The 21,921-nt window shown below is 41.5% G+C and overlaps 1 protein-coding gene across 1 annotated transcript; it reads right to left on the reverse strand.

The window, feature by feature from the left end:
• Positions 1-691: 691 nt before the first annotated feature.
• LOC104380999 (cytosolic phospholipase A2 epsilon) lies at positions 692-21,396 on the reverse strand. Its single transcript, XM_086613604.1, is given in 20 exon segments — positions 692-900; positions 1,122-1,185; positions 1,187-1,309; positions 2,484-2,650; positions 3,201-3,392; positions 4,455-4,562; positions 7,558-7,695; positions 8,224-8,338; positions 8,897-9,119; positions 9,584-9,720; positions 11,220-11,375; positions 12,025-12,063; positions 12,577-12,669; positions 12,939-13,099; positions 14,235-14,298; positions 15,066-15,108; positions 15,531-15,571; positions 16,059-16,190; positions 20,730-20,866; positions 21,390-21,396. Coding segments are annotated over 20 exon segments (2,349 nt in total).
• Between the last annotated feature and the right edge of the window lie 525 nt (positions 21,397-21,921).

The raw sequence follows: 21,921 nt of genomic DNA on the forward strand, positions 1-21,921 counted from the left end.
GTTAGGTACTTACATACACACCAGAAGATCCTGACTCACAATGGGGCTTGGAACGGTTACTTCCAAGGGATTTTCCAAACCTAAATATTGCCAAACTTCTAAATTCATAAGTGTAGAAAATATTTATTTTCCATGTGAAATCTCAGATTTTCTATATCTTTTATGTTTAGTTTCGCATGTTATTTCCACCAAAATTTCTTGCTGACACTATAGGAAAATATATTTTCTCTTTTTCTTTGAAATGGCCCACATTTATTATGTATTTTTGTGTTGCACTAGATTTGGAATAAATTAAACATCTGTAGCTCACTTGTCTCCACTTCACATATAACTTCTATGTTGATAGCAAATTTTGAAAGAATTAGTATCGCTGTCCCACATTCATCATTTAAAAAACTTGTCAATAAGCCTCACATTTCGTAAGCTTTGATTCACTGCATATACATGTAGGTACATGAAAAAAAAATAGTCACCAGCAGTGAAATCCAACATAAATAAAGCATGAGACTAATTATTGTTTTGTTTGATTGTTTTATCTAGGATTGCCACGTGGTGGAGAGGACCAACAGGCTAAGACAAGTCTTTGTACTTTCCCAAGTCCATCATGTTCATTCACAAACAGGTCTTGATTCTTCTTCAGGAAAAAAACCCACAAACTATTTGGATATCTTTCTGAAACTCAGGATGGTGTTTATTTTTTGTGCTGTCGTTTCTGCTCTATAGCTGAGTTCAAAGCCTGAAGTATCAGGTGTTTGTTGTTCTGAATGTTGTAGCTGGTCAAATCTACCAGCTTGTCAAACTCCTCCTCTGTGTAGGTAAAGCTGTTTAAGCAGTACGGGGAGAAAACGCTGGAAACATCCACATTGCCCTGTGCCACCTCGGCAGGACTGCGCTCCACACCTGACAAAAAAGAAAGGTTGCAGATGGGGTATAGATGTGGTCCCACATCCCACTTTCCAGATAGGGCACAATATTGCTCCTCGCTACCTGGACACCCACATTTCTTTCCCATGGGAGCCGCGGCAGGGGAGGGAGAGGACCACACTAGACCATGCCTCCCGTTCTTACACAGCCAGAGGGTGTCCAGGTGATGGGAAGACCATCTCTGACCCATGTCTTACCAGGATCTTTGTATTTTCTGAAGGTGTCATTCACCAGCGGGAAAAAAACACCACTATTGGTGCCTCTGGGGTTCTGCATCTTCAAAGATGTAGCACTCCTTTAGATTTTTCTTTTCTTCTTCGCTCAGGTGGATTTTGGGAAATGGAATTCCCTGCTTTAGGAAGTACTTGGAGGCTTCTTCCAAAGGCTGCATTCAGACAGAAAAAAAGGTGAGAAGTTCTGACCCTCCTCCAACTTTTCCAAATGCAGAACGCATCCATCAAAGGCCCTTTGCAAAGATCAGGGAGCAGTGTTGACTGCCAGTGTCTCTTCTGGCATTTGTCTCTTGTGTGAGATACTGAGTACTAGTTACTAAGATAACATTTTGAGACTCAGCCTCTAGCTTGCGTTCCTGATAGTTGTCCTACTTCCTCCTCAGCCTTTATCTGCAAGATAAATAAGACGTTTGTGTCTGCAGGCATGGTTGGCCTAGGCGCTTAGAACACAGGAACATGCCCTTTACTGGAGAAAATCCTGAAATGAGCAGAATGGACAGGAATCTGAAATGGTATGGTTTTTAAATTAATAAAGATATAAACCCTTTCTTGACTTAGCATGAAATATTTAAAAGCCCCCTAACTGTCTCAGATGCCTTAAGATGGTTGTGAAAATGATGTAGGCATCTGGGAGCAAGCATCAACTTGACTGAAATGTTAATTTAATCTTACAGGTGTGTAAGTCATTTTTGAAAATAGGATTTTTGTTCCTGAATCTGGTTGACATGTATGAAAACTTTAGTCTTCAAAAACTTCTGTCTTATCCATATCTAGTAACAGGAATTATAGGACAAGTTGTGAGCTGGTATTTGAAACAGCAAATATGGCGTCAAAGAACAATTCTTCTCTACAACCTAAGACAAAACAAAAAAATCTGGTTACTGTTCTAAAGACAACTGGACAAATTACTTCTGATTCAACTGCATGTGGATGTCTTTAGATGAATATCACAAGGTAAATAAAAGGAGTTCATCAGTGGTGGTACTAGCTCCAGAGAAACACTCCATGCAGAGTGTAGCTTCAATAGCCATATGAGATCCCAGGAATAAACAGGTCTAGGATACGGCATTTACCGATCAGAGAGTTAATTAAAATAAAAGATTTCAAAAACTGAAACTATTTCTGTTCTCCTTAGGGGATTTGCCATAGTACACCAGCATCGCTGAGAGACCTACACATCTACAAAACGGGAGCTGTACACCAAGAATTCTTTTCTCCCAGAATTGGTGTCTTCTACATAAATTATTCTGACTCCTTAGGAGTTGAAGTGCTAAAAGGGCTAAGAGACAGTGGTTGTTACTGAAGAAAACAGAGTGGTCATCGCACCAATGTCTGTGATCCAGAAGAATAGTTCAAGTGTAGGACAACATCCACTTTCCTCTCCGGCCTCATGAGTGGTGGGTAGCTGATATCGATGTATCCCGCTGTGTCTGCCAGGCACATGAACTCTGCTGTTTCTGTCAGCTGGTTGGGGAAATTCTCTAGTACAGTATCTAAAAGGAAATATTTCTTACTATGAGTTGTTCACTGAAGAAGTATTGCATCTGCTGTTTGGCTAATAAGGGGGGAAAAAATCTCTCTTGTCTCCTGATTACTTTTGTTTTTCAAGACCCTGCCATGTTACGGAACCTCAGCCTTGCCACAGAGAGAAGCACCTGTACAAAATAAAAAGACAGAGCTCCTTCACTCCCCATGTTGCTCTTCTCGTATGCCCAATTAGTAGCAGTTGCCTTTCCCCGGAATCAAGGGACTTCCTGGAACACTCGTTAACACCTTGATTTCAGTAAAAACAGAGCAGTGCCACAATTTGGTCTGTTTCGCAATTTCACTTTAAGCTCTGTGAAAAAGTGCTGGTGTCTAAGACGTTTCTATTAAAGACGCTCAGCTTTGCCCAGCTGATTTGACTGGATGAAATTTAACCAGTTATCTTGACATTTTTGTTTCCAAAGTTAAGAATAAAGCCTGTTCATCCTCTGTCTTCTCTTCACTAATGAAAGCACCAGCCATCTAAGCAGATAAAAATTAGTATTCAGGGATGTTTACCTTTCCATATATGGAAGCTTTTGCTCTGGAGGTATTCATTGTGGATCTGGAACCCCTTCAGAAAGTTGTAGAACTTTGAAACCATCACCCGCTCCGTCAAGATCTGCCGAATTATGCCCGTGATACCACATTCAGGGGTGACTAAATAAGTCTCCAACTCATGGCTCCTGGCTGGTACGGAAGGCTCATCTTCTTCTGAAAGGTAGAGGAGATTAACAAGTTGTTGTTTTGATACAGTTCTTTACAGTACTTGAATTACTAAAAGGCGTCTAATATTAGCTAGAGGAAAAAACATCCTAATAAGACATGGCAACATACAATCAAATCAATATCAAAAGATAGGAACAAGAAGAAAATGAATGTTCAGTAAAACACATTCCATGAAAAACAAAGTCAGTGAGATAAAAAAACTTCTTAAAGCTGGAAAAAGTGATCTGCTACTTGATAGAAGTTATAGGTGGATTTGCTGTGTGAAGGTTAGTGGAGGGTGAGAATTGGAACCAGCTTATTTCAAGATTAGTCCCAACCAGCTTTGAAAAAAATGCCACCAGGAGACTTAGATACCCAGAAAAGAGCAAAGAAAAAGGACTGTGGTAAATGGCACCACATAAGGTTGGGAAAGAGACCCAATGACTTTCTATCACATGCATTTATTGAGCTCAGGGTTCTGCAACACTTCCCTGGAGAAAGTGATGAAAAGCCCATAAATCAAACTCACTAACCACATTTGAACACAGAGAGGACAGCCAACACCTCTAAGGAGCACACAGGTTTACAATAAGATCAAAGAAAATTGAGATGGAGTTCCACATAAGCCTTCAACAACAACATATGAAAAGTGTGATCTGCCAAGGTAGACAGAGAGCACAGCGCTGAGATTTTTGTTACAACATGTACATTCACTGAAAGGCCTCTGGCGAAGATGATATGTTAAAAAACTTCAGTAGTTTTATATTTGGTGGCAAGCCATCACTCGCATGAATTCAGTCCAAGGAAGACTAATGGAAATAATATTGCTATGAATTAATTCAGAGAAGAAACCTAATTAGATATCACTGGCAACAGTGATAACTATTTTTTTTTTCCCTCAGGGGAAAAACAAAACAAAACAAAACAAAACAGAGTGCAGCTTTAGCTTCAGTTTTAAGATTTAAAAAGTCTTCATAAAGTTTTTGCACTAAATGCATCTGAATGTAACATTAATTTAAAGGTTAATAAGACAACAGGTCAAGTAGAAACAGAAACGTAACCAACCAACATCAACAGTCCTGTGTTGGGTACACCTCAGTGAACACCTTTCTGTAGGATCCGACGAACGCCAGGCATCCAACAGGTTGTAGGAAAAGACATTGCTCCACAAGCCTGTGCAATGGTAGAGAAACGGGAAACTGCTTTGGAAACATATTAATGGAAAATATCTCTTTAAAAAGATAACCTTTCAGCTTTGCAAGGAGTATCAGAACTCTCCAAGTTTTCCAAAAACTGTATGAAGTTCTTTTATGGCAACTCACATTCTGACCTCAAAAAGGAACCTATATGGTTTTAAACATTCTGCCAGACCTTCAGCCACCGTAATTCATTGTCTCACACAGCTATTGCCAATACACCGCAAACCAATATTTTCCAGATGCATATTCCTGTCCTACAAGCAACTGTCTTCAGAGACTAAACTCAGGACATTTCATATAAAGTAAGGTTTTGGTCTACAAAGTATGTCATATACAAAGTTAAAGGTTTGGAGGCTGCTCTTGAACAGCCAAATCCAAGTGGTCAGAGCACAATTTAGGATAGTCTGCAGAGTAGTCCTCTGAAACAAGACATCTTCTGTGTTCCCTGTAAGATTTCCCCTGCCATAATTTAATGATCCCCATAGTACTTCTTCCTCTTTGCCTTCCCACTTAAAAGAACACATAAAAATTCCTCCTCAGTGCAGAAATCTCCAAAAACCTCTTGGGTCTTGAAAAGTATTTCTTCCTCCACAGCTCTGCTGCAGGTCCTGAGAAGAACTCTGCCAGAGAAGGCTGGGCGGAGTTTTGCCTTGAAAATCTCTCCCAGTGAAAGCTTTGCAAAATCCATACATCACAAAGAATGCAATAATTTGAATTACACAATATAATAATTATGCAATCCTTAAATTAGTAACAGAAATACAATTCTCTTTTAAACCTGGTTTATTTGTGGAGTGGGACCTTAAGCCAAGGGTCTTTTGCTTCACAGTAATGAGAATGGAACTTGCTTGAGAAATGTTAGATATACCTAATTAAGAAATCAGATAGGGGTTTGCTGTACACTTAGCTGGCAACCAGAGTTCATTTGCAGATAATTACTGGCCAGTTTCCATCGACACAACCTCATCTCCCTGAAGCTTGAGCAGCTTCTGTGCAGGCCCGCTGTGAGAAGGCAGCTCCTCTTGTTTCTCTTGTCTTTGCTTGCTGCCTCCTCTCTCCATAACTCTTTCAGCTCCCCAAGCCCCAAGAGTTACACACTGCTTGTATATTTTAGTATCTTCCAGACACTGATGTGATCCCGGGACTTGGTGGTAATTACAAAGCAATGCTTCTCTAACCTCTTGCATTGAATTTTCACGGTACCCATATTTGCTGAAGTAAGAAGTATGAGGACAGGCAGTATCTTGTACTAGGCTGACAGAGCTGAAAATAGCAGATGAGCCTTGAAGCATCCTAGCCTTTCTTCTGGAAACCTGATGGTCTTGTATCCCCATAAGCTCACCCAGTCTTTCCAGCCCTAGCCACTGATCTTATAAAAGGTCCTACCTTTCCCTGCAATTGACACCTTGATTTTATCCTTATATTGTCATGCTGTAACTGATAGTACATTTTAATTGCAACCCAAGAGGGCACTACATGTTGTGTCACTAGATGGCAACATCGCTTTAACTCTCTGCTCCATCCTTTCTGAAGGTACACCTACGGCTGTGGGGTCACCAGCCTAATTCAGGTACTGGCGGTGAGAACACAGAGCTCAGCCCAGACTGGATGTGTTGGGTGTGCTTGCTACCTGTCCGCCTCACGTATGACCACACTGCACCACTCTCCTCGCAAAACTGCAATGGTGGCGCGGTGTTCTCAGAAGAAGGCTCCATAGTCTGACCTAGCTCTGTGATCTACCTTCTGCCTCTGGCAGTCAGCACAGGGTGCTTAATGTAAGAAAAATGGAAAGTATAAAGGGGTTTCTTCTGCAGGGTACTCCATTTGGTGTGTTCAGTGCTAGTGGCTGCGTCTTAACTGTTGTTTCAGAGCCACTAATGGGAGTACCTTCCATGAATTTGTCTTCCACATTTCAGACCTATTTATACCTTTGGATATCTTCTGAATTTTCTCCCTCAGTCACCTCTTTTCCTAACTCATGACATCACTAAAAGCTCTAAACATAGCCATTAAAGGTCTGAGATTTAGCATTTGTGTGGCTAAGCACAATCTTCTGTTCCTCATTCCTGACTTTTTCTCATGATTATACCAATATGACTCTGGACTCTTTCTGCATCATGCATTGAGGCGCACAACTTCTCTGCATACCAAATAAGAAATATCACACGGTGTGGATCTTTCAGTTCATAAGAAAACCTGTTCTTACTAGTATCCTTGGTGACCTATTGTGCGTTGTGCTTATTTATATGTAATTCCTCTGTTATTCACAGTCTAAGAGTAGATGGACTCTTCTGCAGACAACTTCACCTCAGAGAACCAGCGTACAAAGGGATGTGGTAGAGAATTCTAGCATTGTGCAAAATTAAAACAAGAATTGCATAAAAACTGCAAAGCTGTCTTTCATAAGTTACTGGGAGCCACTCACTTTACTGAGATAACGATGACAAAACTCACTGATTTAATCATGCTAGCAAAATTACAAATTATTTAGAATACTATTAAACTTGCAAAAAGATCAGTAACTGTTCAGAAAACTACTCAAAATTTCCATATTTTATAGTAAGCTCAGTAACAATGTTGCTTTTTGTTATAAAATCATTCCATTCATAGATAAATTTGGTTTTAAGATTTCAGTTTCAAAATATGAATATTTCCCATGTGGAATTCTGCTGCTGATCTGTTCAAAATAAATCTAACCTCTTTAAGCATCCCTGAAATGTTAGGCATGAGAGTCACCATTTAAGACCAAAGCAACAGTGGATAGCATTATTCACTAAAATTTCCTCTAACTATATTTTAGCCCATCTCCCATGTCTAAGGATTTGACCCAGAGGTGAGAACAACATATTGGACACTTTGCTTCAGTCCTGCATGTTGCAGGGCAGTGGTTGCAATATGCAGGGTCTGTATTATATTAAAAATAAAGTATGTTTTTATGCAACTCAAATTTTCCCGATGGAGCACATCACCTTTCATGTAGCAGATGCGGGATTCAGGGAGCTTCTTCATCAGGCGACCCATGAAGAACTCGCTGCCAAAATCCTCTGCGCGAATGAAGGCACCGTATTTTAAGAACCCAACCTCATAAGGGGTGAACTCCACCCATTCTGTGGAGACACAAAATGGACTTTTAAATCTGAATCCTATCCTACCTCTGGAATGACAAGGTACCAGCTGCAGGACAAACCCTATCAGCAGGATGATCGCAGACGGGCCTTCCTCAAGATAAGGAGTTGTCGTTCAGCTGGTTTCAGCTGCTCACTCTGCAATGTTTCCCAAACTTGTTCATATAGAACCGTCAATGAACCTCTTCAGATAGGACATAAATGAAGTTTATACCAAAAGGGGTCAGCCTAAGTTACCCTACATGTGGAGCTAATGCTCTGACTGACTTGGGAGTACCTTGGCTGTCCTCAAGCACCTCCCCCAAATTATTCCTGCCCCATAGAAGATGGGTTTCTCTCAGATCCTGGGCACAAAGTCTAGAAATGGAAGAGGAGGCAGAAGTGAAAGAGGAAGAGGAATTGTTCATGAATGTTATAGTTCGGCAGCGCAAGGGATTGCAGGACATGCAGTAAGTGATAATGCAGATCATTTGAACACCGAGTCCAGATACAGCTCAGTTTTGCCATCACCTTTGAACTCTGAAAGGCTGTAGTCTTCTTTCATGTTGAGGATCATGTAGATAGGCAGGGGATTCTGACCCTGATTCAGTGCCTGCCGCTCATCTGAGAGTTTGTGGTTGTTTTTCTGTGAATTGAACAAAAAGAGCAAAACCAAGAGACCATCTTGGCACGGTGTATAGGCTTGCAAGATTACAGTAAAATAAAGATCTGGTTCAGTCTTCATTTTCTTATTCTCTCTACTCATTTTGTGTCCAGACATTTTTTTAACCAAGGAGTGATCTAAACATTTACACATTCACATAAGCTTATTTAATTATCAGTGAACTGCAGGACACTGTGGTACAATAGTCTCTCGTTTTTTTCAGTAAATGTATCTACTTAACATGGATTATCTAAGTTCTTACAGAGAGGAACAGAGCAAAAGAAATGAAGAGAAGGACTGCTGTTAGGTGCTCAGATACTCATACTGGTTGAAGGAGACATAGGTTTCCTGCTCTGCAGTATACCCCTTGGGCTGCTAACTATGTGTTGAGAGATATGTGGGGACAAACGCTCTTTGTTAGTCAGCAGGAATCATCTGCTGAATAATGCTGGCACACTCTCATATTATCACCTGTACCTGGAGCTTCATTTTCCATACAACAGTATTCAGTAACTATTAGCGAAAACACAGACACACTACCCCATCACTTAATGCTTTTTCCAGCAGAAGTCCCCAAAAATCAATGCTAGAGATCTGGTATCCCTCTTGCTTCCGCAGTTTTAGCTCCTTGTCATAGTACTTCAAGCTCTCCAGGGAAAAGCAGCTCAGCTTGCACTTGGTCATGTGTCTGCGGACTTCAGCAATCGGTCTGGACAGATCCTTCTGTGACCAGTCAGTGCTCTGATACAAATGTGACAAGGTCCTGGAGAAAAGAAAGGAAGCACATTGTTGTGTGCTTTATATGCTTTCACTTTTTCAGCTTGTATTCAAGGACCACATCAAATGAACTAGCTGACGTTAATGAAAAATATCTTTTGGGCTCAGTTTATTATGGAAGAGAAAAGATTTTTTGATTTAGAGGACCCCTAGTGAAATCCGAGGACTTGCAAAAAGCACTTCCACACTGTAGGTTTCTGCACAAGGCTGTGATTTGCACCAGGGTCACTCACTAGGCAAGATCCTAGAGATGAAATGAAGGGTCAAGGAGAATGTTTCCCACAACCAGTGCCTAGGCCATAAGCTGGCTCAGGCAATGTGTTCCTAATGCAGCAATAAAAATGCTCAAGACTGAAGTGGTACACCTTCCTTTACCAAAGTGAAGAGAATAAATCTCACACAGTAGACTATGCAGGTGAGGAATTATGTCATTGTTCAAGATCTCCTTACCATGTTGAACCAGATGACCCGGTGATGTATGAAATAGCATCTAAGAGATTCAGCTTCTGAAGACCCAATAGGTTGCCTAATAGAGATGTCAGTGCCCGGGTGCCACCTCCTGTTGTCATGACTGCTACAACTGGTATCTGTTTAAACATGGACACAGCAATGGTAAGCAGCAACTTGGTTTTCCAGCATTTATGATCAGACCTAAGTGAATTGCAGCATTTGTGTCTTACAAGAAATTCCAACATTTCACCATTTCCCCAAGCAGGGGAGAAAAAGGTGAAAACCTGGTATTTTGCACAGAAAAATAATAATAGAGGAGTTTGTAATTAGCTAATTTTGACTTTTTAAATCAAAATTAACAAATTTTTATTCTAAATTGTTATATGATGGCTTACTAAAATAGCTCAAAACTTGTTGTTTCAAGGCATTTCAATATTAGAATGTATTTTCCTTAATGGTACATCATCTCTGAGCGCTCTATTTTGAGAACAAGCAGAGCTCATCCTCTCTTGTAAGTCAAGTATAATGACTAGATTACATTTCCTATAAAGTACCTGGAGTATATCATTGCAGTGATGAACCACAAAACTTAATTGCATGGAAATCTGAACTGTGTTACAGGAAGACAAATTCCACCAAGAAACCCACAGAGGGAAGAAAAGACAAATGGCCTTTCCCATACACATTTCCAGGCAATTGAATCACGGAAATACTCAGCAGTGACCTGATTCAAATCAAGCATTTCAGGTCAAAGCAAAGTATTTTGATTTGGTTTTACCTGACTACAAGAAAACGTTCTCTTGTTGGAAAAACTGAAATTAGTAGTTAGAAGTACTTCCCCTAAAAACCTCTTATACCTAAGAAACTGCATTTTTCCACTGAAAATAGTGTACTAATGAGAAACAATATACTGATGTGATCAGTTTGTGAGTAGGGACACCATTTATAGCATCCAAAGTCATTCTGTCATATAATGTTTAGTATGCCTTTAGTCCAGCTGTGCTAGACAAAGGGAAGAACACAGGTGAAAAAAAACCCTCTCAAAATGAAAACTTCATTTCTGAAGTGCTTGATCACAGACCGTGTTCCCTCCCTAAAGTACCAACTATCTTCATGCCAGTATGGACACGAACAAATGCAAACCCTAACTCAGTCACACAGATGAGAGAAACATGTTGAATATCTTTGTGCTGTAAGAGTGACAATACAGCTGAGACAATGAGCACCAGAGGAAAAAGTCTGTGACAAGAAACATCTTCATTAGCCAGTGTTATGTATCGCTTTAACTGTTAGGTTTTCCCCCTCCAGAATCTGATAATATAAAATATCTTATGGGGCATTGGTGTCTGAATGCTCAGCTAAGAGAGTAGGACCATCCAGGTATATGATTAACAGATCAAAAAGAAATAAGGCAGGGAAAAAATGCTGATCTATGGCATTCTGTTTTCTGAGGAAACGTGTAGCAAGTGGGTTTGATATTACCTGTGTTCTCACATTGTTTCAGTTAACATTTCTCAATGCTTTCCATGGGGCACTGAATACATCAGGGTTGGTTAAGGAACAATACGCGAATAGCTACAAGCATAACATGTTCCTATTACACAGCACAGTTCAGTCCTTATGGTGCTCCCCATACCTCATGGTCTTGCAGGTCTCGCTCTAAATGAAGTGCTTTTTTCAGAGCAGAAGCCACAAACTTCTTCCGTTTCTGCAGGAAATTTTTCTCCTCCAAACACAGATCAAACTCCAAACGAACATCTAAGTTTCTTGACCTCAAACAAAGTCCAGGGTTAAATAGGATGTGCGTGATGACTTACAATTAGTGTCTGGACCCACACTTACACATCTCAAACTCTACTATTAGGCTCAGAAAAGCTGCTATTGCAGCCCCAGAAAAGCACACCACAGACTATAGACAAGGTAGAGAAAAGGATGAGAAAGTTAAAAAGTTGTAAAATCTTACAGCAAAAAAAAAACCCCAGAAATATCAGAAATACCATTTATTGCTGCATTGATTTTCAAGAAATGTCTAATAAATACTGCAATCCATATACAGATACTATAAACAGTGAAATATTAGGATTTGTTGCCTGAAGACCTCTAGGTTTTACAAATACAAACACTCTGGATTCTTTACAAGTATGGAAAGCGTGGTATAAACACATATTTTATAAACTCATAGCTCCATGGATATTGCAGCCAGAAAAGATTATTCTCCCCATGCAAACTGAACTCCTGCATAGTAGCATAACAGGAAATTTCACCCACCACAGTCAAAAATGTTCACCTCTGGACATGGGTAACTAACAGGGAGTAAATAGTGTTAGATATAATAATTGACTAAATACTTTCTCCCTTAGCTATAAATAAAGATAAGGAGGCAAAAAAGCTGACCAGCATCTTTTTTTCACAACCACAATACCTAAGGACAGAATTTCTTACCAGTCTTTTGACTTTACATGTAAATTGATTGTTTCATCCTAGGAAAAAAACAAACATAATATAAGCACTGGAGATGATTCTACGTCCTTTCTTTTCCTTTCAGTCAGCTTTGAAGCCCTTCACTTTTTCTGAGAGCCGTGTTGGAGCCACAAAGCCATAGCAATCAGAAAACCCATTCAATTTTTGAAACTTCCCCAAGTACACTTTATTTTCTTTAAATTGTTTTATACTAAAGATACACAGAGAAGTACCCAGTAAAAACCAACACTAGCTCTGCTGGTGTGCCTCATCTTGTCTCATCATTTGCATTTGCTCTGACCTGCATTAGCTCCTCCCAGCTGGTCACAGAAATCCCTCTCAAACATCTGGCTGTGGCTTTTGGTTCTACTCAGTTCATACGAAAACTTACAGGTCTGTAACCCTCTCTGTTAGAAATGTAAGGGCACTAGCAGTTATATATCTAAACCCCTACTTCACATTGAACTAGTTAACTCATGCCGATTGATCTTTGGCCCATAGCTTCACATTTATTCTAAAAAGCTATCAATCACCTTTGCTACTGCTACTTTCTCCTTGAAGGGAAGTGAATCCAGAGGAATAGTGAGGGATGCGTGACAGTCTTTTTTCTCTTCACCTGAAATACACTGAAAAATAAATTACAATGTAGAAAAATATTTAATGTATACACCACAAAAAAGCGCTGTCATCAGCTTATTTTTTCAAAAGGCATCGCTGTCCAGCAGTTTCCAAGTTAGTGTCTAATGTTTAGATGTCTTAGGGGCTATAGTGCTCTTCCAGAGCAGAAGGTCACAAAAGATGGCTTTCAATTAAAATACAAATTCTTTCCATTTGCCTCAGTCAGGTATGGAGAACCATGAGCTTACTGTGCTTACTCAAGCTAACAATCACATACCAAGGAGAAATGACACTTCTCTGCTAGAGCTACGCACAGCTCTGACAGGTTGTACTTGATGTAATGGAAGTCTAGAGGCTCTGGGACTTGCCAGGTAGAGCCCAGTGACAGGGTCTGGCTCTCTTCGTAGGATCCCTTCACTGAAAATAAGAAGTCTTTTTCTAAAAAAAAGATGAAAAGCACACAGAGAAGTTAATGGTTATGATGTCAGAAATAGAACATTAAATGATCATTCAGAAGTTGCCATTTTAATACGCGAAACATTCAACAACGCTTAAGAGCTTCCAGACACTATTTATCAAAACAGGGAATATTACAAGAAAACAAAACAAAAAAAACAAAACAAAACAAAAAACGAACATCAAAGAGCTTATAAAACAGCTGCTGCTGGTTTATACAGATGTACATACAAATCGGACAAATGTAGATTTTTGAGATATCATAGTGGTTTAACCCCAGCTGGCAACTAAGCACCACACAGCCACCTGCTCAATCCCCCACAGTGGGATGCAAGTAAGAACTGGAAGAATAAAAGTAAGAAAACTTGTGGGTTGAGATAAAGACAGTTTAATAGGCAAAAAAAAAAGCCCCGCATGCAAGCAAATCAAACCAAGGAATTCCTTCGCTATTTCCCACCAGCAGACAGGTGTTCAACCATCTCCAGGAAAGCAGGGCTCCATCACACGCAATGGTGACTTGGGAAGACAAATGCCATCACTCCGAATATCACCCCCTCCTCTTTCTTCCCCCGGCTTTATATGCTGAGGAATATCCCTTTGGTCAGTCAGGGTCAGCTGTCCCAGCTGTGTCCCCTCCCAACTCCTTCTGCACCCCCAGCCTACTCACTGGTGGGGTGGGGTGAGGAGCAGAAACGGCCTTGGCTCTGTGTAAGCGCCGCCCAGCAGTAACTAAAACATCCCTGTGTTATCAACACCGTTTTTAGCACAAATTCAAACCATAGCCCCATTCTAACTGCTATGAAGAAAATTAACGCTAGCCCATTCAAAACCAGCACAGATAGAAACATGTATTTACTGCTGGTTTACAGCACTAATAGGACTCGTTATCACTCTAAACATTCACTCTAATTTCAAAGTCCATTTTTTATAGTTAGTTGTCATAGATACACTATAATTGTTGGATCTATGATCCTGTGTATACTCCTAACCATCTGATTCCTGTGCTCGAATCGTAAGGACAAAGTAGGGAAATTATCAGATAAGGAAAGACAAAAAAAAAATAAAATCTTCTGTTTACTGTAAAATAAGATTTTTTCTTTCTAGTTTAAACTCTGACCTGAAGGTTCTGTCTTCATCCGTCTATTGTCCACCAGGACTTCCAAGCAGGAAATTTCACGAGACTGTAGCAGGGATGAGCGATGAAAGAATTAAGTACGCAAAACATGCCATGTCTGAGTTGTTTCACTGTTACCTATCTCTGGTCACCTGGGCCCCTGGGGTCTGAAAAACTGTCCATCCTGTGCTTGTCAGGCTGATAAGGGAAAGACCTTGGCACTCTGAAGATGTGGCAGGTTTCAGATGAAAGAAAAATAGCTGTGGTTCTGTGGTCCATCCTTGGGGTCAGGGCTGGGAGGGGAGCTGAGGTAACTGGGGAGGGAACAGGAACGTGATGAGGTCTCCTGAGGGCAGACTGATGGGTCAGTCAACTCACAGGGCTGTCCTCGCAGCCCTGCTTTGGTGAAGTCAGATAGCCAAGTGCTACCTCCTCTAAATAGTGAGTTAGGGGCAGTCAAGAAAGAAACTTCCATATCATCCTATGGAGGTGGGGAAAACAGGATGGCCATAGGGGGAGTCCCGAGAGAAGTCCCCAGAGTGAATGACACAGAGGCAGTAAGTCAATGAAAAAGCACTTCAGGCTTTGTGAAGAGGTCTGCTATCAGCTGGTGGTGGCAGACAGGTCTCTGGGTATTCCCAATGACTGCGTTCACTCTTTCCTAATATGTCCTCCCTCAGGAAGCAGTCCAACAAGAGGGCTGTCAGTGTCCAGCTCCCCCCATCTCCCTCCCCTTCAGCCCTGCCTGCAGCCAGGTGTTGGGACACCTGTCAGATTCACCGCTCCCATCACTAGCATGAAAACAAACATAGAAGAGAAACAGTTTAAAATTACCACTAATACACCATTAGTGACAAGCTTTTCGGGAGGGACTGGGCTGAAAGAGAGGGAAAAAAATGCAATCAGAACTAATATTGCCTAAATATCTCTTTAAATGAACACCAGGGAATAACATCTCCTTAAAGGTTGCCTCATCCAGCATAATCTCAAATATGTCACTGATATTTAATTTTGGGAGACACCTGAAATATGACTTCTTTATTTTCTTAATAATAATGGTAAAAAATAGTAGTAATAAGCCCAGTGGCTGTGGTTCTTATTATCCTTCTCTCTCTTCCAGCAAATAATAGGAATAAATTAGTATCCAGGATGATTCTTGGTAGATAAGGAACACAGTGTTTTTGTCAATATGCAACTAACTTGAGTGATTTAAACTATATTATATTGAACTCTAGCATGTGTTTGACTGCTTGCTTTTGCAAAAGCACAGTTCATCAGTGCTGTATGGGTTTTACTCACATGCTCTCCGATGCAAACTCAACCTCCAACATCTCTTGTGTCTGTAAAAGATTAATTCATTCTAAGCATTTAAATTCATTTTCTTTCTCACCAGCTATAGTTGTCAATGTTTATTCTGGCTCCTGAAATAGCTCTTAAAATCAAATTTCCCCTGCTCTAGGGTGTGCTCAGATGAGTGAAAGCAATTGAGAGAAACTTTGTGCGACAGCGATCGGGGTCTTTTATCTGCAACAAAAACTATTTGAGCAACAGAGTTAAGAAAGATCAAAAAAGGGAATTCTGGTGTCAGAAAAAATCTGCTCAGAGGTTTGAGGAGCTAGTAAAAACCTTCAGGATTATGTCCAAGGTAGGCAGGTAAACCTTATTCTCTTTGCTGAACAAGATCTGGAAGGTATTTTACAGGATACATGAAGTGCAAACCAATAAGAAATAAACCCTCCAGCCTACAATTGCTTTACAAGAAGTTATTTAGAAAGTAACACCAAAAATGTGTTTTCTTTCTATGGCCAAGGAAGTTTTATTCCTCACCTTTGGATTCAGCCGAAAAGTCAAGCGAACGGTTTCTCCGAGCTGGATTTTAGCAACATCAAAGAGGACGGTGAAGAGAAGATCATCTTTAGTGATTGCATTTTCATCATAGACTTTCAGCTCAAGAATATTCTGCGAACAGAGGTACAGGATTAGGAACATCTCTATTCTCAGACCTTACAGAGGCATGAGATGATGTGATCAGCATGTTAAGGAAGATGGAGAAAGGACGAGGAGAAGTGAGAAAGCGTGCACAATCTTTTCATCCACACAGAGCTGAAGAAATGTATTCTGAACCTAATGCAGTAGGGTTTGTTGCTGATTTTCCCCTGCAAATTAATTTAAATGGCAAAGCCTAGCAGAATCATTGAATACACAGCTCCCATATAGAAAAACATGTTTGACCTCTAATTTGGTTTGAGGTCACCGCTTTTCCCTGAACTGTAGGAAATCATGTAATGGTCAGGACTTTATTGCTATTTGTGAAAAAAAAAAAAAAAAAAAAAATCCTTGAATATAAGCAGTGACAAAAAACATATTAAGGAAGGGCCATATAACTACTGCATGATTGCATAATTATGTCCTGTAAATTATTAAGATCATATGGAGATAATTACCATGGAATCTATAGAAGCTGATATGTCTTTGTTAAAATGGTGATAAAATGCACAGAAAGCAGCTGAACAAAAGCCTGCTTCCATCAGATTACTTCCTACACCTCTCAATCTCCTCTTCCTTCCTCCCACCACACAAAGCTGCTCCTCTCCTTCCTTGTCATGGCCCTATTCAGATGGACAGGGAGAGGAAACAGCCCTTGCTATGCCCGTTTGTAGCTGCACATGGGCTGTCTCAGAGATGCATCCCAGAGTTAACCGCTGTTTTCTCAGTGGGGAAATAATTCAAGCCTCTCTCCATGTATTTAGCAGTTCATTTTCATGTAAATACAGGTGCCTCTTATCTCAGAGATTGCTGCTTATCCATCAGATTTAACTGAAACTTGCTAAGAGGTTCGAATGCTTATAAAGACACACAGATCGGCACATGGTATCACACATAAACACATGCACAGAAGGACGTGAGGCACGATCTTTGCTGCCTTAACAGTTCAGAATAAATCACAGCAAGGTCCATAACTAAATTTAATGAGTGATTGAGCATATAAATATGGAGAGGAAGATGATCCAGAATACAAGCATTCACAGACATCCTAAAATCTGTCATTTCTATAAGAAACTGGTGAATGGGAGATGGCAACCTGCAGTAAACTTGAGTTTACAGCTTGCTGTCAGAAGATGGATTTTACTGAGCTCTGGCTCCCATAATTTAGCAAGATGAACACCTCGACTATACACAAGACAGGCAAGGAGAAAATAACCAGACCAGCTGACTCTGGCTCTGCTCAGAGGGTAATGAGCAGAGCAATTGCAGTGTATGCAGAGAATCCTGTGAGAGCCTTAACTTGGTCTGTTGAGCTCAGGCAGCAGCGAGGCAGCAGCAACAGATATACCAGAGTGCATTCGTTGTCCCAAATCCCCAGGACACAGTTTGTGCAGCCCACACTGAAGCCACAGTGACCATTGCCATCCTGCTGTTGCCACATAATTAGAATTATTTGGGCTAGTGCCACATGTCTTGTCTCCTGGTGCAAACTTACTACAGAGTAAACACAAGATCTTCCCAAACACTGCTCTGTGAAGGACTAGTTCAAGTAGCTTCCTGTGGCCAAGATACTTTTTTCAGCTGTTACTTGTGGTATTGCAGTTTTGAAAGACCTGTCAGCCACGAGCCGTTGCAAGGAGCAGGTGTTCTGGTGCAAGAATCATGAAATCATAGAATGGTTCGGGTTGGAAGGGGACCTAAAGATCACTCTAGTTCCAAACCCCCTGCCATGGCCAGGGAAACCCCTCCACTACACCAGGTTGCCCAAGCCTCATCCAATCTGGCCTGAACACTTCAGGGAGGGGCATGCACAACTTCCTCTGGGCAACCTGTTCCAGTACCTTACCACCCTCAGAGTGAAAAATTTCTTCCTTATATCTAATCTAAATCTGTCCTGTTTCAATTTTAAAAGCCCATTGCCCCTTGTCCTATCACTACATGCCCTTGTAAAAAGTCCCCTCTCCAGCTTTCCTGTAGGCCCCCTTTAGGTACTGGAAGGCTGCTATATAAGATCACCCCGGAGCCTTCTCTTCTCCAGGTGAACAGCCCCAACTCTCTCATCGTCCTCATAGCAGAGGTGTTCCAGCTCTCTGATCATCTTTGTGGCCCTCCTCTGGACTTGCTCCAGTAGCTCCATGTCCTTCTTGTGTTCGGGGACTCCAGAGCTGAACGCAGTATTCCAGGTGGGGTCTGATGAGAGCAGAGTAGAGGGGCAGAATCACCTCCCTCGACCTGCTGGCCATGCTTCTTTGGAGTGCAGCCCAGGATACCGGTTGGCTTTCTGGGCTGCCAGAACACATTGCCTGGCTCATGTTGAGCTTTCTCATCCACCAGCACTCCCAAGTCCTTTTCCTCAGGGCTGCTCTCAATCCATTCTCCGCCCAGCTGTACTTGTGCTTGGGATTGCCCCTGACCCACATGCAGGACCTTGCACTTGGCCTGTGTTGAACTTCATGAGGTTCTCCAGGCCCACCTCTCCAGCCTGCAAGGTCCCTCTGGATGGCATCCCTTCCCTCCAGCGTGTCCACAACACCACACACTTGGTGTCATCTGCAAACTTGCTGAGAGTGCACTCGATCCCCACTGTCCATGTCAACAACAAAGACGTTAAATAGAACTGGCCCCAGTAGACTGACTCCTGAGGAACACCATTCGTCACTAGCCTCCACATGAACATTGAACCATTGACCACAACTCTTTGAGTGCGACCATCCAGCCAATTCCTTATCCACTGAGTGGTTCATCCATCAAAACCATGTCTTTCCAGTTTAGAGACAAGGATGTCTGTGGGACAGTATCAAATTCTTTGGATAAGTCCAGGGTAGATGATGTCAGTTGCTCTTCCCGTATCCATCAATGCTGTAACTTCATCATAGAAGGCCACCAAATTAGTCAGGCAGATTTACCCTTAGTGAAGCCATGTTGGCTGTCACCAATCACCTCCTTATTTTCTATGTGCCTTAGCATAGTTGCCAGGAGGATCTGCTCCATGATCTTGCCGGGCACAGAGGTGAGACTGACTGGCCTGTAGTTCCCTGGGTCTTCTTTTTTTCCCTTTTTAAAATGGGGGCTATGTTTCCCCTTTTTCCAGTCATGGGAACTTCACCAGATTGCCAAGACTTCTCAAATATGATGGATAGCGGGCTTAGCAACTTCATCTGCCAGTTCCCTCAGGACCCGTGGATGCACCTCATGAGGTCCCATGGATTTGTCCACCTTCAGGTTCTTTAGATGGTCTCAAACCTGATCTTCTCCTACAGTGGGTGGTTCTTCATTCTCCCAGTCCCTGCCTTTGCCTTCTATGACTTGTGCAGTGCAGCTGGAGCTCTTGCCAGTGAAGACTGAGGCAAAGAAGTAGTTGAGATCCTCAGCCTTCTCCATATCCCGGGTAGCCAGGTCCCCTGTTTCCTTCCGGAGAGGGCCCACATTTTCCCTAGATCTCTTTTTATCACTGACGTATCTATAGAAGTTTTTCTTGTTGCCCTTGATCAGTGGGTGTTTGTTTCCATACTGCATCCCTGCCTTTTGCCTCCTTGATAAATCTGCAGAGCTTGGTGAAATTGTGCCTCACTGGTACTTTGAAGGAAGTCAGAATTTTTTTAGACCTGCAGGGAATGCCCTGGATGTAAGGCACAGAGCAGTAGACGTATTAAAGCTGAAAGCTGCTCCAAACAGGACCAGCACCACCTAACTCCATGGGAGGAAGCCTGAGAGCTTGTATCATGGGCAACTTCTGCAGACAAAGACAAGAGAGATCATTCACTGGAGACCCTGTGTTGTGGCAACACTTTGAGCTATTCTAAAGGCTCTGTTGGAGGAGTTTATTGATGATTAAGAGAGCCGGGGGACTGGCTTGCGGATTAGGCACCTAGCAGAAGTGCTCTTGTTCTGCTCTGCTACCAACCTGAGGAAATGAAAGGTGCAAGATGTCAAGCGGGGTTTGATTACCCCAGGTAAGAAGTAAACTTGGCCTGTCACTTAGCTTTTGGATTCCTGGACTCTGACGTTGATGCTGTCTTTTGGAGGGAGTAGATAGTGAGACTTGCAAAGCTTCTTAAGCTCTAACTTTTATCATCATGGTAAAAACTCAGCTGGTCTTCTTTTGCAAACTTTAACATGCTGGTTTGTGGTTGAGCTTGTTTTATTGCAGGTAGTTCCAAAGGAATAGTACAAAAATACAGAACTGTGATGTTTCCACTACTTAGCTCATACATGTCTTTTATGCTGCTCAATTTACTCTGAAATTCTCACCTTTACACTTGAAAAGCAGCGATTTAAAAAAAAGAAGACGAAGTGAAAAGTGACAGAATATTATATATAGTTGTGAAATATCTTGGCTATCTTTTATACATCAGAAAATAAAATTTAATTTTGCTACTGCATGTTACTCCACGTATCCTTACCTACATCCTTGTAGTCCCTCTTGTATATTTATTTTTGTGGTACCTAACATACCAATCACACAATGAGATCTCCAACCCAAAAGAAAAACGAATGCACTCTGCATCTTACTTTTACTTGGCTCTGGATCCTGAAGTGAAATGTTTCGTTCCATACTGGATCTTTGCAGTTCTTGACAGTTTTGGTCCGGACAGTCTCAGGGGAAGCAGTGGGCAACGACAGGCTTACATAACAATCAGCTTGACTAACTGTATTTAAAAAGATACATTGTAACTAACAAATTACTATAAATATCTTAGAACATAGCCTTATAGCACTATATAGACAACAAGCTGCAAAAAGGAGATACTGTTTCTATTACTTTCCTCGCAGGTTCTTATTCAATAGCACTCACTATTATTTGTGCCCTCTTGCAGGTGGGAGCTCTGGTCTTTAACGGAGTTCCAAATAAGCTACTGCAATAAAGAGAACTCATAAGAAAAAATATGCAGAGCTAGTTTTACTTTACAAAACCCATCATTCGTGTGTCCCGTTGCAAATCAACAGGTCTCTGTGATGGTGAAGAAAAAAGTTCACATTTTAAGACCACCTTTTTAAAGTATAAAATACTTAACTCTTTGAGCATTAAGACAAGGGGCTAACTTGGTCCTTTGCTCTTGAGAGGGGAACAGAAAAGCTAAAGGTCTGGGTACAGAGAATCTCCCCCCTCTGGTCTGCTGCCCCCACGTAGCTGTAGCCTAGTCCATGTAATGAGGGAGCAGACTGTCTCACCCAACATGCGACTACATCACTTTACCATCAACAAACATGCAAAAATAGCAACGTACTCTTATTTTACAGATTTAAATGCTGAGCCTTTATAGCAAAGAAATCTCTCATTTCTTAGAAAAGTGTTATCTTAACGTAGGTTTGAACACAAGGTTGCACAGTCAGTTACAAGTATGGCATTAAACCTACATAATACACAGAGGCTGCTTTGGGGTGGGCTCCCAGGAGCTGCCTCCAGCCCCAGTCTGAGGCAAACAGCCTCCCAGCCAGGTGAGCACAGCTCTGCTGGGCACTGCTGCAGGGTGTTGACGAGCTGTGTGTCAGGCATTGCTGGAGTTTTCAGGTGAGAGGCAGGTTGGATACTTGTATGTCTGTGCAACTAACTTTCCTTCTGTGTGTTGACCTGCTGTGTGCAGGGTGTTGGGTGGTTAGGATTTTCACTGTTGCTGCTAAGAAGATGATAGGGTTTTTGTCAGGAAGCAGCGTTGGGCATCTGCTCCTAAACGCACGAAAGAGTTGATGTCTCACGAACCTA

The sequence above is a fragment of the Tauraco erythrolophus genome, chromosome 6 (assembly GCF_009769465.1).
Source record: "Tauraco erythrolophus isolate bTauEry1 chromosome 6, bTauEry1.pri, whole genome shotgun sequence".
NCBI lineage: Eukaryota > Metazoa > Chordata > Aves > Musophagiformes > Musophagidae > Tauraco > Tauraco erythrolophus.